General features: G+C 29.0%; 3 protein-coding genes across 4 annotated transcripts; 2 read left to right on the forward strand and 1 right to left on the reverse strand.

Annotated features, from left to right (window-relative positions):
* The first annotated feature begins 127 nt into the window (after positions 1-127).
* LOC118074647 (uncharacterized) lies at positions 128-7084 on the forward strand. 2 transcript variants are annotated; one of them, XM_035096026.1, is made up of 8 exons: positions 128-245; positions 341-499; positions 2232-2356; positions 2443-2894; positions 3893-4159; positions 5279-5467; positions 5701-5836; positions 6620-7084. In XM_035096026.1, exons 5-8 carry the CDS (start codon positions 3937-3939, stop codon positions 6756-6758), a joined length of 687 nt encoding a protein of 228 aa, XP_034951917.1. In that variant the 5' UTR covers positions 128-245; positions 341-499; positions 2232-2356; positions 2443-2894; positions 3893-3936; the 3' UTR covers positions 6759-7084. The 2 variants fall into 2 exon arrangements, with proteins under 2 accessions (XP_034951917.1, XP_034951918.1); XM_035096027.1 differs by having other exon boundaries at positions 2461-2894.
* Positions 7085-9786: 2702 nt separating this feature from the next.
* Positions 9787-10647, forward strand: LOC118074748 (odorant receptor Or1-like). Its single transcript, XM_035096198.1, has 4 exons — positions 9787-10004; positions 10077-10281; positions 10339-10494; positions 10597-10647. The coding sequence occupies exons 1-4, from the start codon at positions 9787-9789 to the stop codon at positions 10645-10647; spliced, it is 630 nt and encodes a 209-aa protein (XP_034952089.1).
* A 433-nt stretch (positions 10648-11080) lies between these two features.
* Positions 11081-15494, reverse strand: eIF3a (eukaryotic translation initiation factor 3 subunit a). The gene is made up of 3 exons (XM_035096394.1): positions 15294-15494; positions 11744-14924; positions 11081-11623 (listed from the first exon to the last, which is right to left on the reverse strand). The coding sequence occupies exons 1-3, from the start codon at positions 15340-15342 to the stop codon at positions 11512-11514; spliced, it is 3342 nt and encodes a 1113-aa protein (XP_034952285.1). The 5' UTR covers positions 15343-15494; the 3' UTR covers positions 11081-11511.
* Between the last annotated feature and the right edge of the window lie 165 nt (positions 15495-15659).

Raw genomic sequence — 15659 nt, forward strand, 5'->3', positions numbered from 1 at the left:
ATCCTTCATTTAAATAGTAATTACTATAAATTAAAAACAATAGGGTTAGGAAGGTGCGAAAAGTTACTTGTAACTGATTCCACCTAACGGAGAGATTCGAATTAAATGAGCAGGTGGCAGGAGTACAGTTTCATCGGTCTTCAGTTTAGTATCTGGCGGATTCAGGACGTCTATAGTAGTGAGGAAGTTTCAGTTAGAATTAATTTTTTAAAACAACTATAAAGTGACGCGTTAATTAAATTAATGTAAATAAAAATTAATTATAAACATTTTATGAATATATTTAATACAGTAAAAACTGTGGATTAATTTACGATATTTTGACCTTTGAAAATTTCAGTTTATTGTTTGAAATTCAAACAGAATTCTAGAATTATTATCGGATGTTAGTGTAATCCTTGATGCTCATCGAGTTAACTCATCAGACAAAAAAATTTTTTCTCAGAAAGAATATCAAAAATAAAGTTGAAACTTCAACATAATAATAATAAACAAATAAGTAAGTCAAGACATTTTATTTATTACTGTTATTGCTACATCATTGACTTATTTGACCTTTTGTCATATGATTCATCAAAATTGGTACACTTTTGTGGGTTTTTCATCTGTTCCAACTTATTTATTTTTGGGTCAGTTTATTTTCTAATCTGTAACATTAATAATTGATTATAAATTAAAACGACTTTACAGGAATTGATACTTGTATTAAATCATTAATACAACAATAAATTAATGCATTTAAAATTTATTATCGATACCGAAAATAATTCAAAAAAGAACCGTTGTACGAACCGACTTCATAATCGAGGATGAAACTAGAACGCAAGCGTGTAACTGTTCGGATAATGCATCTGCTTCTTGATCATCACAAAGAATCTTTAAATTACTCAATTTCACGGATGTATCCTGCAAAATTTAATCATCATATTCCGAGTTTATTTCCACTAACCAATTTTTAAAGTTCTAGAAAAATTCTTCAGCTATTCAATTAATTCCCAAATTAATTAAAAATAAGTTATTGTTTATATAATGGAAAGTTCTCTCAATATAATCTCAGCTTGCATAAAGTTAAGTTAAACTTTAATACATACATTTATGTGTAATCGATTTTATTAGTAAACATAACGATTATTAAAAATAATTTTTCTATGAAGATAAAATATGAAATGAAATCGAATGAAAGTTGCGTCACAAGGAAACGTTATAAAAGAGACGAAATGACCGAATAGCTGGGGTGGACTTAAACCGGTTGTAATCTTTGCCTGCAGGCGGAATTTGCTTGTTCTCTATATACCATTATATTTATTACCTATCACCTGAACATACTTGAACTATATATACACATATGCATGCATTGTGGAGTGAACCATGAACAACGGTTTGCAGGGGAAAAAAATTTAATTGTATACCTTATTTCCATTTTAATTTGTAATATTTATTAATAATCATTATCTCATTGTTTGAATATTTCATTTATTATAGCCATCATGATCACAGATAATTCTAAATTTAATATTTTTTTCCCCGTATAAATATTTGGTCTTTCCAAGCATCTGTGTTACTTACTGCAAAACCTTTCTCTTCCTTTAGTTTAAGTCTTCAATCATGTTTCTTGTACGTTGCTCGAGGGCCAAGGTTAACCCAACGGATTTAACATCCTTTTTATATCCGTTCTCAATCCTCTTCATTCGTTAGCTGATGATTAATTTTAACTTATTGAAAATAGTGGATTTTATTATTTATATTTCATTTTTTTATCATCAATATTAAGAATTCTACGTGTGTCTTTCATTTGGAATAATACTTTTGAGATTCGCTTAGATTTCATTTAAGGAGATTATACGCCAGAGAATGTATAAATAAAAAATTATTGGAATGCAGGAAAGAGAAAGAGATCTAGCAAAATGCCGTTATAAAATTTTTATTTAAAATGCATAGATGTATAAGTAGTTGAAAAATCTTTAAGACAAGGAGATAAATATTTTTTTCACTCAATATCATATCTTGGTTTCGTATTTCAATTAGAATGTTTCAGTTGAAAATTTAGTTGCATAGGAAAGGCTAATAAAAACATCTCCTATATATCTTTTTATCTTTGAGAATGATTCAATGAAGAAATTATTTATTAAAAAGAATTTGTTGAATAATTTATAATAAATGTCGCTAAGTCTAATAATTATGCTTGGAATTATACTTTAAAATTCACTATTAATGTATTTTTATTTTTACAGAATGTTGATGGAGAGAAACGAATGTGATTCAGACATCGAAGATTAATTCCGCACATATGAGGCATCTACTTTCTATAATAAGTAAAAAAAGAAGTGTTGAGGAAGAGACGATTTTCTATCGAAAAGTAAATAGCTGGAATCAGAAGTTGACATTTGAACAAATGTCAGATGTTCCATCGTAAAAAAGCACGTTATAAAAACAGTAAATTAGTAATTATTGAATGCTTAGGTGATTCAATTGGCCAACAAAGAACAGAAATATAGAAAGGCTGGGAATAACAATTCCCAGCGAATAAACAAGAATCGTGGAAGGCTCACGGAAGTCAATTAGCTATTACGGGCCTTATCAAAATTCATACAGCTGTAGCAACGGTCCGGCAAGCATTTACGGATATCCAACGAATCATCCCACTCATTTGCCACATCAACTTCATGAAGATTACCGACCAATTTATTTTTATGTAGCTCAACCATATACTATACCATATACTTTTGCTAAAAGGCCTAAAATATCATCTATACAAAAATCAATAAAACATCGGCCTAACTATCGTGTCAAGTTTCAAAAAAAACTCAGCAGTGCAGAATTTTCACAGAAAGTTAAGCAAGGAGAATTTTCCAGAAGTCTGAATCAAGTACAATTTGTTAACGATTCTTTTCCAGGTGAGTTGTCTCAATTTTCACATCTCACAGTATATAATTTAATGTTGTATTTCTGTGTAGCGCAGTTATGTTTATTAAATGCTTTTTATAAAGTTTCTATTGTAATTAATTCAATTATTTAATGGGTAGAAATTAACTACTATTGAATAATATTAAAATTTTATCAAGAATATAATCGGAAACCGGTTATTTGTTGTTTTTAATATTCTTAATACTTTAAGTAATTGTTGAATGATTATTTCATAAAACGTGAAAAGTGTTCTTTTAATTCTTTTTTAAAAAGTAAAAACATCATATTTAAGAAAAAGCATTAAATTTAGCTTTCTAATTGAAATAACCTGAAAACTATCTTTAAATAGTTTATATGACCTACATACAGAATTTTGCAAAAAAATTGTCAAAAATTATTTAAATTCTCTCAAGAAATAAGGACGCGATTTCATAATTTTTTTTACTGATTACTTTATATTGTTATGGAAAAAAGTGCTGACGAAACATTAACAAATCCTAGAATATTTTTTTATATTGAATTATTATAATAGATCTTAATATTGAATAACATTATATTGTGTTTAATATAATAATTACAGAGTAATGTGAAAGATCCAACCAAACAATGGATGTAATTACCTTGCACTTCCATATTGATGGTGTATCAATATTAGTATTTTAAAGCTTTAGTCCATTAATTTTTTAAAATTTATTATTAGTTCAAGAAATTTACTAATAAATTATTAATTATTTTTGAAACAGTTCTTTCAAAGTGACCGTCGTGTGCTTTACACATTTTTTAATGAGTAAAACTAACTATACTACACCATTGTTTGGTCAGATAATAGAAATTAAATTATACCACACTATTCATATGAAAATAACATGTAAGAGACACCATAACGACGAGACAACATCATCAACCGTAGTAAAAAGTATCGAGGCATGACCAATATCTACTTTCCATGATGATTAACAGAAGTATCTTTCTGTTTTCTCTGCAAAAGTGACAAGTTTTCCGAAGACTGCACACATTCATCCAGACCCCAAAATGACATCGATGTTCCGAAGAGGCACTATTTTTGCTACTTTTTTTTTGTCATTACTTGGCGGTGGTTTAGTTTGTGCGGCATTAGTTACACAGCATTGGATTGAAGCCAAGCCTTGGAGAACACCAAATCCTGAAGAAAGTGCTGGGAAAATTCATTTTGGATTGCTACAAGGAAAGAAAGAGTTAAATGTCGCATATGGTTGGAGAACCTATCCTATATCAGGTAAGATGAGTACATATATTATTTTTATAGAAGCTAACCATTATTATTAATTTAAAATTTCAATTAACAATTACAGAATCATTGGTTAGAATACTTATCTCTGAAAAAATTTCTTATTATTCTTTCGATGTTTGTTGTTTTCATTTGTAATCATTGCTATGAGCTCCAATATGGTTACAACGTTTCGATTTCGAAACATTAGCAATTGTAAACAATAAAGTAGAAATCTTCATCATACTAATTGATCATTAAATTGAATAGTCAAGTCTATAATTTAAAATACTGGTTATGATATTTTGTTCGCAGAAATATAATCTTCATGATCAAAAAATAGAATTTAATTAGATCAGTTTCTCGTACTTGTTATATAAGAAAGCTGTAGGCGTCAAAGAAGTCCAAGTATTTTTCAGTTGACTGCCCTTAGTACCATCCTTAGCAACGCCATGTTGATTACTACTTCCACCATAGTTTTTCTTATTTTTCAAATAATATAATAATTGCTTTCTTAGACGAACAAGGTAATCATGGTTTAATATATTATAACAGTAATTTAGTATGCTGCTTGCTTATTTATTTATAAATACGTTTTCATAAGGTCTTAACATCTTTACATTTGTTGTGATTGTCGAGTTTTATTTTCAATGGGAATATATTATATTTTAAAATCGAGTTTACGTAATAAGCAACACATAAATATATTTATTGGAATTAAAAACCTAGTCACGTCGTAATCTTGTCGTGTGCCTTATTACGCCTAGTCTTTGTAATACAATTGATCCTCTAGAATTTAAGTCGACTTTTGCAATTATTATTCCAAGCAGTCACCCATAGTTTTATGCTCACTCGAAGCCAGAATGAGTTTATTGCAGTCTACTTGGAATACAATATATTTGAAACAGGATTATTGATGGAGTTGTTGATTTTAAATTAGTTTTTTGTAATTGTATCACATTTTATCTTATTTCATTATCATAAATAGAAAACTTAGTCCTTGAAATAGTTAAAATTTATTTAATTTTCTACATTCATCAACTATTTCTTATGATTATTATTATTGAATTTGATTTATGTTAATAACTTTTTTTAGATAATTTTTATTAACTTACGTTTTTTTTTTAGTTGCTCAAATGATTAAATCGGACCCTTCTGTAATGAATTGGGGTCTTTGGATAGCGACTCTAGTTACAACTTCCTTAGCATTAGTTGCTGCTGCACTTTCTGCACTTTTGGCTGTTTTAAATACCGCTACAACTCCGAGAACTAAATTATTTTCTGTACCTGGTGTTTATTCCATAAATATTCTCACGAGTAAGTTCTTTTTTTTTACAATGCATTCAAATAAATTCAATTTTCAACGATGTAAGTTTAATGAAATTCGGTCAATCTAAAGATCTAATTAAACTCAATTAAATTACATTCTATAATTAATTAAAGCCGATGTTGTAATGATAATAACGTCCACGTATTGGTCTGCTTATCTAATACAAGTAAAGAAAGGTAACCATAACTGATTAACAATTCCTCATAATAATTGATTTCAGTGATTTTCTGTATAACAAGCGTAGCAACATGGTTAGCACAATTCTTTATAAAATTATACAATAATGTATTACCGAAAGAAGATATAGACAACATGTGGACTAGTGAAGGTTCTGCAGAATTAGGTTATTCATTTTGGTAAGTATTTCATTACAACTACTTAATTAATATTCAAATGTATTCACAACTGTCATGTATTCATAAATATTCTCATATTTCAAGATTGAAATCTTTCCATTATCTATCAATTATTATAATAAAATTAAAATGAACGTAAACAACAAATAGAATGAATTATGGTATTACAATTTATGGTAAATATGAGAAAGTAGTATAATGAAAGAAAAATTAGTTAAATTTGTAATTTATTTGAATAGTAAGCAAATCTAAACAGTGATGTAAGGGTAATTATCTTCTGAAGATTTTGTCCAAACTTTCTACGGATTTGATGAAAGTAATTCAGTCTCACTTTTCGGTACTATCTTAAATCTTTCGTTTGGAATTTTCGATACGCCTCAAGTATAACAATGAAACATGAAAAAAACAATCGTTAGATAAAGGTGAGATGGATAGCGAAAGTAGATATAAACCAGGTCTTGGTATAGTTTAAGTTCCGGGTTAGATATATGTATACTATTAGGGATTAGAATATTTAAAAGAAATAAAGTATAAATAAAGATCATTTATACTTGATAAAATATTAAGTATCTATTATGAACAAACTGATATATATTTCCTTGATTTAAATTCAACTTGTGTTCTTGACCAACTTTGAATAACATGTAAACTTATTATGATTGGCTCAAGTTCTTGATTTCTAATTTTTGCAATCATTAGAATCATTATATAAATTTTAATTCAATGAGTTTGAATTTTTGAATTTTAATAATGACTCTTATTTTCTTTTTTTAATTGAATTAGGTTGGTTGTAAGCGCTGGAATTGTTCACTTGATCAGCATTGCTCTAGTGGGTTGGGGATCTGGGAGAACCAAGAATGATAGGCTCGAGCCTATTCCTGCTTTGGAAGAAAAAACAGCTGCGGCCATAATGCTATATTGAAATTTGCAGTATGAAAAATATTTATGCTTTCGGAGCCATTATTTAGGAGTGCTTGAGAAATCAAACTTTATCAACAAATTGCCAGATAATTTAATTTAAGATTTTTTTCATCAAATTTAATCTTAAAACTTTTAGTCAGATTAGTAATAAGATTCGCAATTGTATTATAATTTTTTCTTTATGGAAATTAATTAACTTGTAAATAGACAGAAGTTTCAATGAAACTTTGCAGCTTCCTTAGAAAGTAACTATTTATTGAAAGATGGACATTTGTAGATATTTGATAAAAATTTTACTATTGTAATGGTACTAAACTTTTATAAAATATAAAAAAAAATTCATGTAATGATCAAAATAGTAAGTGATAAAATTCAAAAATAAGCAAAAATTTTTTGAATTGAAAATATATGTTTTATATGATATTTTTTATAAACAAATACAAGTGAAATTTGCATTTTTATTAAAAAGTGATGACAATGTTTAAATAAGTGACCATTATATATTTTATTTATTTACCAACAGTTTATTAAAAAATGTGATATTCAATATCCTAATACACTGTGTTTGTTGACTTGTTCCTTATTTTTTCCTGATTTTAATTATAACCAGATAATTTCAAGAGTTTATTGTAATTGATGAATTATTCAAAATTTAGCAAAAACTTTATTTTATTTATATCCTTTTACACATAATTCTTGAAAATGAAAGATAAATTTAGAGAAAGTCGCCTTTTAATTTATATGTCTTGTATTGACATTTTTCATCTTTTACGTAATTTAAATCTCGACTTTTCTCCATTAGTTGCTATCTAAAAAATGTGACATCTAGTAATTAAACACGTAATGACAGAGGTGTTTCTATTCACATGAGAATGTAAGAGATGCGTTGTGTAGTAATACACATCTGGAAAGGTATGACACATGAAAGTGTGTATCTATTCTGAGAGTGTTGCCCAACTAAAGTAGAATAGAGCAAAAAAATTAATAATTCCATAATTATGTTTCTGATATTGTTAAAGGTATAATTTTTTGAGATTTTCTAAATAAAATAATATATTATTTAACATCTGCATTTTATAATCAGCTCTATATATATATATATATATGCAGAAAATCCAAGTTGAAATTTATATCATTATAATGAGAATAAAAAACATCTCAAAGATATTCATTAGTACAAGAAAATATAAATTATCAATATTTTTAGAGTGAAATTTAAAAACTTATCTTTCAATATTTCCACAAAAAGGGTGTTACAGTTATAGATAATCTTACAATACAACAGGATATACAAGTAGCAATTACTTACGTCATAGAATTATCTAGTTATCTGCATTAATTGAGAAACTGACTCTAACAATGTTAATGGTCATAATTAAAAAAATAATACGCGAGATTTTTGAAAATAGACAATTTATTACTAAATTATTATGAAGTGATAGTAACTATTTTATTCGCACATTTACCGAACTATAAAAGTATTTATTAGCTTGCAAGAAATAGTTTATGGGAAATACATAACTGGTTTTTAACAATGAAAAAAAGTATTTAGACTTTGTGATGATTTTATTTATTATGTCATTGGAGACATTTATCCTTGATCCTGTTATGTAGCAATTAATCACTACTATCTAATTCTTATTTATTTTATTGTTCTCATTTGATATTTAAATATTCATTTTTTTTCATTGCATAATAAATAGTGTATTTAATATGCATCAAATTTTTTAAAATGATTTTTCGAGTAAAAATGAAAATAATTTCATAATATATATAAGTCAATAAATGTTGTAGTACGAACATTTTTGTTATCAATTCGAGACCAAATGAATTTAGAAAAAAATAAACCGGCTCAACTATGAGCTCGTAAAATATTTGAACAAGTAACTACAGCTTTTCATAATGGATCGTAAACAACACGCATAAATTACTGTCATCATTTTACCATCAGACTTCTACTTGATCTACTCTTCAATATATTTCCATAAAGTGGCAATTACTCAAAGTATCTACTTAAGAAACTCAACTTCTTATGAAATTGTCTTTGACAACTGAACTACTATTTTGTTCCAATAATATTTTCTATAATTCAACAGTAATTATGCGACAATTGATATAATTTTCCTATTTCGACTTTCATTCTATAATTTTCCTGTAAGATAATTACCTTGCATAGAGCATAGAATTCTTAATTGAAGGGGCTGAGTTGTTTTTTTTTCTGTGTTCCTTAATCGAACTTAATGTAGTCTCTTTCTGTTGAAACAATTATCCGATCAATATGCCTATTCTATCAGAAAGCTTTTTCATTCTGACGTGTGTTGGCTTATGGAGACCATTAAGATGGGAAAATTGGAAAGGCAAACTTTATTACATTTATACATTATTTCTTATCTACATCAGCACTACCTTCATCATTTCAGAATCTATAGAACTGATATTTTTCAATCGTGGGATTTTTGATTTTTTTAATAACTCTTCAATGCTTATTACTGTTATTGGTATGTGTGGGAAAATCTTGACGATAATTTATAATCGTAGAATGATTATAGATGTAACACATGATTTAGAAAATATTTCATCTCAGCCACGAGATGCTGAAGAGAAAAAAATTTTGAATGAGTTCAGTCAATCTATCAGGTAACTTTTTAACTATTGTAAGAAGAGTAGATGTACTTTCAGGTGTTTGTTAAACAAATTTAATATCTTTGCATCCTATTATTTATTTTTAAAAACCATTTGAAGTAATTTTACTCCAAAATTTGAAATGAATCAATAAACACTCCAAATAGTAAATCTACTCTTCTTTAAGTTGATAAAAAATGAATCAAATAGTTGAATATAAAAGTGTCAGATTTTATACCTTATGTTATGCAGTGTTTTTTGATCTATCAGTATCAGTATTTGTCATTGGTAAGATCTTTGAAAATAGACCAATAGGTGTATTACCGTGCAGAGCTTGGCTACCATATGATTATTCCAACTACATGGCTTATTGGCTTACTTCTTCTCAGCAACTCATTACCATCTTCATGAGTGCTAATGTTGACATAGCACATGATACACTATTTCCTGGTATGTTATTACAAATCTGTGCTCAACTGAATATTTTAAAACATAGGTTCAAAGTTATGCTAAATACATTGCAAAAAATTCATATTCGTGATCAAATAAAGCAATTCGAAACTTTGAAAGCAATAGAGAAAAAATTATTTGCCGATTGTGTTGAACATCATGTTACTATACTAAGGTGAGTATTAAATCATTTTTTCAATTTTCTTTTGAATTTCAACTTTTCAAGAAAATATTTTTTATTACTCAGATTGACTGATGATGTGATTTCGATTTTCTCAAAAATGATATTCATTCAATACTCTTGTAGTTCTATTATTTTATGCAGTAGCGTCTATGCTCTTTCCCAAATGAAACCATTCTCTCCAGAATTTATAGCATGTGCTGTTTATATTCTATGCATGTTCTTCCAAATATTTTATATCTGTATGTCTGGAAATCGTGTAACTCTTGAGGTAGTTTTTTATTTCTATTAAATATGCTTAAAACATAATTTTTACCAAAACTTAAAGTTTTCAGAGTTAAGTGCTGCAATGTATGACACTAATTGGTATACACTTACTAATGCTGGAAGAAAAAATATGTTTATAATGATGATGAGATCATTAAAACCAATAGTTATAGCTAGTGGACACTTTGTTACTTTATCTCTAGATTCATTTAAGAATGTAAGTTAAATTTTTGATTTTCAAAAAATCAAGTAAATGAATTCAGAATTATTTAATTAATTCAACGAATTTTATAACTACCGTGACATTATATAATTTTAGCTTCTTAAATTATCTTATACAATCTACAACGTATTCCAACAGTCCTCTTGAACTTACACATTCTAATATGTAACATTGAATATTTGATAATTTATTAAATAAAATTAAAAATAGTTTAATTAATTTTAATTTTTAACGGCAGTTATTTATTATTCACCCTAGATAAATTGTTTTAAAATAATTACAGCAATTTGTAGTATTTCTTATTGATTGTTAATCGACGTTTGTGCTCACATACATATACTCAAATATCGATTTAATAATGCAAAACTACTTATCGGATGTAAACGATAGAAAAAAATATATTTAGTTTTTTGAGGAAGTAGGCATAATTGTTTAAAATATTTTAAAAATAATAATTAAATTTTGTATGATTAATAATTGTTTTATTTCTAAAGTTTTAATCGTACATAAAAAGAAAAAACCATAATATCAATTTTATCATATAATAAAAAGAATTATTTGAATAAAGAAAAAATCTTAATCTATTTGAAAATCATGATGTTTATTAGATTTTCATGCTTAATACTTAAGATGACATAATTAATTTTTTGATGATGAACATAATTCATTTTTCTATCCTTACCACATTGACTTCAACTTTCTCGGCATTTTAATTAATTTATTTTTCTTAATTTTTATTATTAATAATATGAATATACAAAAATGTAATAATTCATTTTCCTAATGAAAGGTGAAATAGAAAAAGAATGTTTGTTTATAATTCAAGGAATTGGTTTTAATCACCAATAATAATTAAAAGACATCTTCATTTATAAAACCAATTATAAAATTGTTTGCACAATGTCGAAAAAATCGAAGTATTAATTATTTTTACAAATACTAGTAAAAAATAATATTATAAATACACCAACCTTAAAGCCGAATTTTTCAAAATTCTAATTTTATTCAATTTTAACGTTTACTGCTCACTTTTGACCATCCTTCTTCTTCTGGAGCTTCACTTTTATCTTCTCGTTTAAATTTATCTTCTCTACGTTCATCTCTGCGATCACGTTCATCTCTCCTACAAAAAAAAGTAATTATTAATTTCATTAAAGTTAAATCATATGATAGATTACTATAATGACAACAAATGGCTCAACAATTATCAGCTATTATAAATGATAGATAATTTAATACTTACTCATCACGTTTCGAGGAATCTCTAGCTGAATCTTCAACATTTCGATTACGCCAATCGTTAGAGCCTGAGGAACGTTGGAATCTAGGTCTTTCATCATCACGAGATCTTGGACCATCAATTCGCCGTGGACCACGGTCTGCTAATCTATCATCTCTCTTATCATCTTTACGATCATCTGGGCCTTTCCTCCAACTTCCAGTTGGCATACCTCTAGTCGACGGTTTATCAAATCTCGTATCGCGTTCTTTATCTTTAGCAAAACGGTCTCCCCACCTTCGATCATCATCTTTTTCAATTCTTCGTTTGCCACGATCTTCGTCACGATCTTCACGAGATTTTGGCTCGTCTCTTGGTTCACTTCTCCAAGACGTAAGTTCAACTTTTGTGCCTTCTCGATCACGTTCACGATCAACTCCTCGTTCACGATCTCTATCAACTCCTCGTTCACGATCTCTATCGACGCCCCGTTCACGATCTCTATCAATTCCTCGTTCACGCTCGCGATCGGCTCCTCTATCTCTATCACGGAAGCTACGATCACCTCCTCGACGCCAAGTATCAACATCAGTCTCTCGTTTCTTTTCTTCCTCCAATTTTCTTTCAATTTCTGCTTCCCTGGCACGTGTAATTTCTGCTTGTTTTTCTAACTTGGCGAGTCTCTCAGCTTCTTTAGCTGCCTCTTCAGCTTTCTTAGCCTTCTCTTCTTCTTCGCGTTTGGCGCGTTCTTCTTCCAATCGTTTTCGTTCTTCTTCTTGTTTTATTCTTAATTCTTCGATTCGTTTACGTTCAGCTGCTTCAGCACGTTCTTGTTCCCATTTAGACTTTCTTTCAGCTTTTCTTTGGACCTTACGCTCCAGTAATCGTTTAGCTCGTTCTTCATTTAACTTCGACTCAAATTCTTTCAATTTTTCAAGGTATGCACTTTTACGTTCAGCTAAAATTTTAGATAAGAATATATCGGCATCTTCTTTCATTCGAGCCATCCTCTCACGAGTTGCTACTGCTTGATTACGTTCCTCAATAGCGGCACATATTCTCTCTTGTTCTTGTTGTTCCCATTGCTGCTTAGCAAGTTCTTGTTTTTCTTCTACCGCCTTTTCTAATAAAGGAATTTCTTCGATCCGTTTTGCACGTTCCAAGTAATCAACTTTCTTCTCTTGTGATTTTAATTTCTGTTGCATTTCACGACGTTCTTTCTGCAACTCTTCAGCTTCACGGGCAGCAATTTGTTCAGCATCTAATTTCTTAATTTCATCTTCGTCTAATTTTTTAAGAACTTTCTGACCATGACTGGTTCTCGATATTTGTTGCATTTTCTCCTTCAAATGACGATCTTTAATCTGTTGTATCTCACTTTGTTGACGTTTACGTTCTCGTTCTTCACGTTCTTGCTCTAAACGTTTTTGTTCAGCCAACATTTGTTGACGATGTAATTCCTCTTGACGGCGCATTTCTTCTTCTTCTCGAATCGTATTAACACGTTCAATATATTCTTTACGCTGTTCAATAATCATTTGACGTTCAAGAACTCTGTGATGTTCTTTATTTTTCGTTTCATGATACATAGCAACCATAGCAGCTCGTATTTTTTCACGTTCTTGTTTACGTTTATTAGGATTAATAACATTAATAGAACGGTGCAGCACTGTTGCCATATTAACTAGTTGACAACGAATCTGTTCGGAAGGCATAGCTTGAAGAAGTGGACCATCAGGATGATCTTCTCGTTGTGCTTCACTTAAATCTACTCCAAAGTGAATACATTTTTTTCCATGATCTATTCGAATTTGCATATCATTATAACGAACACAATCAACTAAAAGACGTTCTAAATGAAAATTTGTTGAAAATTTGGCTAATTCAAGAAGACGAGCGAATTGAATTGTTTGGTAGACTTGGGATACTTGATGAATTAAACGTACTAATGTTACATCTTGTAATGCCGGAACATATTGAGCTAGTGCACTTGATTCATCTGATTGAAGTGTTGTAATTACTGATTGTACTCGGATACATAATTCTAAAGGGTGAAATTCTACTTCCAACCATGAGTATAAATCTTGAAGCTGAGGTGATGCTAAATTGACTACGTTCAAACGTACAATATCACGTAACAAAGATGCACGTGTTGGTGGTTGATTTAAACCCAGTAAAATTGCTAACTTTTGAGCTTTTTCTAGAGGGCTTTTGTCAGTCTCAATAAAACGATCAAATTCTGGATGTGCTGATGGTAGTGGAATAGATAAAGTTGCTAATAAAACACGATTAGCCATACGTTGTTGTTCTTCGGCTGACATATTTTTCTTCATTTCTCGTGAAAGTTGAAGAAGTTTGAATAATGCAGCTGCATGGAATAAATAATTGCCAGCTTTCCAAAATACCATAGCAAGTTTTTGGTAATAATTTGCCATTGTTTTAGGAACTGGAAGCTTCTTAGAAAGATTCATCAAACCGTGAATGTCTTCAGTTGCTTTATAAGCTTCTTGCCATAATTCCATTTGAATCGCAGAATCTAATTGAATTAAACGAGTCTCTAAATTTAACTGTTGAGTTTCAGCTTTGTTCATTGAAACATTAGATACTAATTGTGGGAGTTTGCAGATTTCTTCAAGATGTTTACGTAATTTTTCACACAATTTTCGAAATTCTGTTTTACGATTATATTCGAGACAGAATTGGAATGCCATACGAGCAATATCGTGATACAATGTTTCAACATGAGCATTTGTTCGAAGAAGTTCAAGACATTGGCAATAAGATTCCCATAAAAATTTAACCCATGGAGTCAAAATTGTACGATCACTACGATCTTGAGCATCTTCACCACTTACCGCTGATAGTAATATACTTTCGGGTGTGGCTAAATTATCTAAATCGTCGATATCAATGACTGCTTGTTGGCTCTGCTTTCTTGCAGCTTCAGTTTTTTCTTCAGCCATACGGAGATATCCACGGATTACATTCTCCAGACTGCCTACATTCACTGACTGGAACATATTCCGATATTGGAATAACCCTTCTTTTGCTATGTGTGATTTTTTCAATTCCACACATAGGTCCAAGTATTTGAACATAATTGGCTCCAAAACCGATTCTGACCAACTGTACGTCCATTTTTTGTTTCGGAATACTTCTTGCAGGGTATCCAGTGCCCGCGCTGGCTTACCAACTTCAATAAATTCTGAAAAATAATTATTTTGCACGTTAAAACTCATTTTGTATTATTTAGATTATTAAAAAATTAACAATATTTTACACTCTAAATTATATAGTAAATTGGTTGACACATTGGAGCTATTTCAACCAGATAAATGCCATATGAATGTTAAAAACTGTTAGCAAGCAAAAGTGAGATAAAAATAAATTTGTATTACATTTAGTCATAGAAAATTTGTCCGAGACAAATCTATAAAATATTTTTTAATTAATGAGATCATTTGATTGATAAATTACATAATAATAATATATAACATAAGTGGGATATTAATGTATGAATAATGCGGCCATGTTGCAGAATTAAAATTGGACAAAAAGCCGAATGTCAACTCACCATTAGCTCTTTTGAGAGCATTTTCGGGACGTTGCCCATATCGCGCCATTTTTATTAGTTTGTCAGTACACTTTTTTTACATTCAACACTTGAAAAATTGTATTAACGTTTTTTAAACGCTTTTGAAAATTAACCGTGTATGATGCTAGGTAAAATAGGTGCTTGGACCGCGTGTACCGGATGAAAAGCAGCCATTGGAAAAAATTGATTTCCTGTAATACGTAGATAAAGTTCAGGCTCAATAAATATTTATATTAAAAAATTTTTCTCATTTTTTATAATTTATTTTATATAAAAAATAGTTTTTTTAATTAAATTAATTTTTAAATGTAAAAAATATTTATTATTATTAATATATTTATATTT

This window comes from Chelonus insularis, unplaced genomic scaffold (genome assembly GCF_013357705.1).
Source record: "Chelonus insularis isolate UGA/USDA-ARS -01 unplaced genomic scaffold, ASM1335770v1 contig_139_pilon, whole genome shotgun sequence".
Classification (NCBI taxonomy): Eukaryota; Metazoa; Arthropoda; class Insecta; order Hymenoptera; family Braconidae; genus Chelonus; species Chelonus insularis.

What these genes read in the sequence shown, in the direction of transcription:
- LOC118074647 (XM_035096026.1), top strand. Translation starts at nt 3,937, where the DNA reads ATGACATCGATGTTCCGAAGAGGCACTATTTTTGCTACTTTTTTTTTG. An exon ending in TTCCATAAATATTCTCACGA is followed by an intron (nt 5,468 to 5,700) that starts GTAAGTTCTTTT and finishes AATTGATTTCAG; the next exon opens with TGATTTTCTGTATAACAAGC. An exon ending in GAATTAGGTTATTCATTTTG is followed by an intron (nt 5,837 to 6,619) that starts GTAAGTATTTCA and finishes TAATTGAATTAG; the next exon opens with GTTGGTTGTAAGCGCTGGAA.
- LOC118074748 (XM_035096198.1), top strand. Translation starts at nt 9,787, where the DNA reads ATGAGTGCTAATGTTGACATAGCACATGATACACTATTTCCTGGTATG. An exon ending in CATCATGTTACTATACTAAG is followed by an intron (nt 10,005 to 10,076) that starts GTGAGTATTAAA and finishes TTTATTACTCAG; the next exon opens with ATTGACTGATGATGTGATTT. An exon ending in CTCTAGATTCATTTAAGAAT is followed by an intron (nt 10,495 to 10,596) that starts GTAAGTTAAATT and finishes ATATAATTTTAG; the next exon opens with CTTCTTAAATTATCTTATAC.
- eIF3a (XM_035096394.1), bottom strand. Translation starts at nt 15,342, where the DNA reads ATGGCGCGATATGGGCAACGTCCCGAAAATGCTCTCAAAAGAGCTAAT. An exon ending in TGCTCTCAAAAGAGCTAATG is followed by an intron (nt 14,925 to 15,293) that starts GTGAGTTGACAT and finishes ATTATTTTTCAG; the next exon opens with AATTTATTGAAGTTGGTAAG. An exon ending in GATTCCTCGAAACGTGATGA is followed by an intron (nt 11,624 to 11,743) that starts GTAAGTATTAAA and finishes TTTTTTTTGTAG; the next exon opens with GAGAGATGAACGTGATCGCA.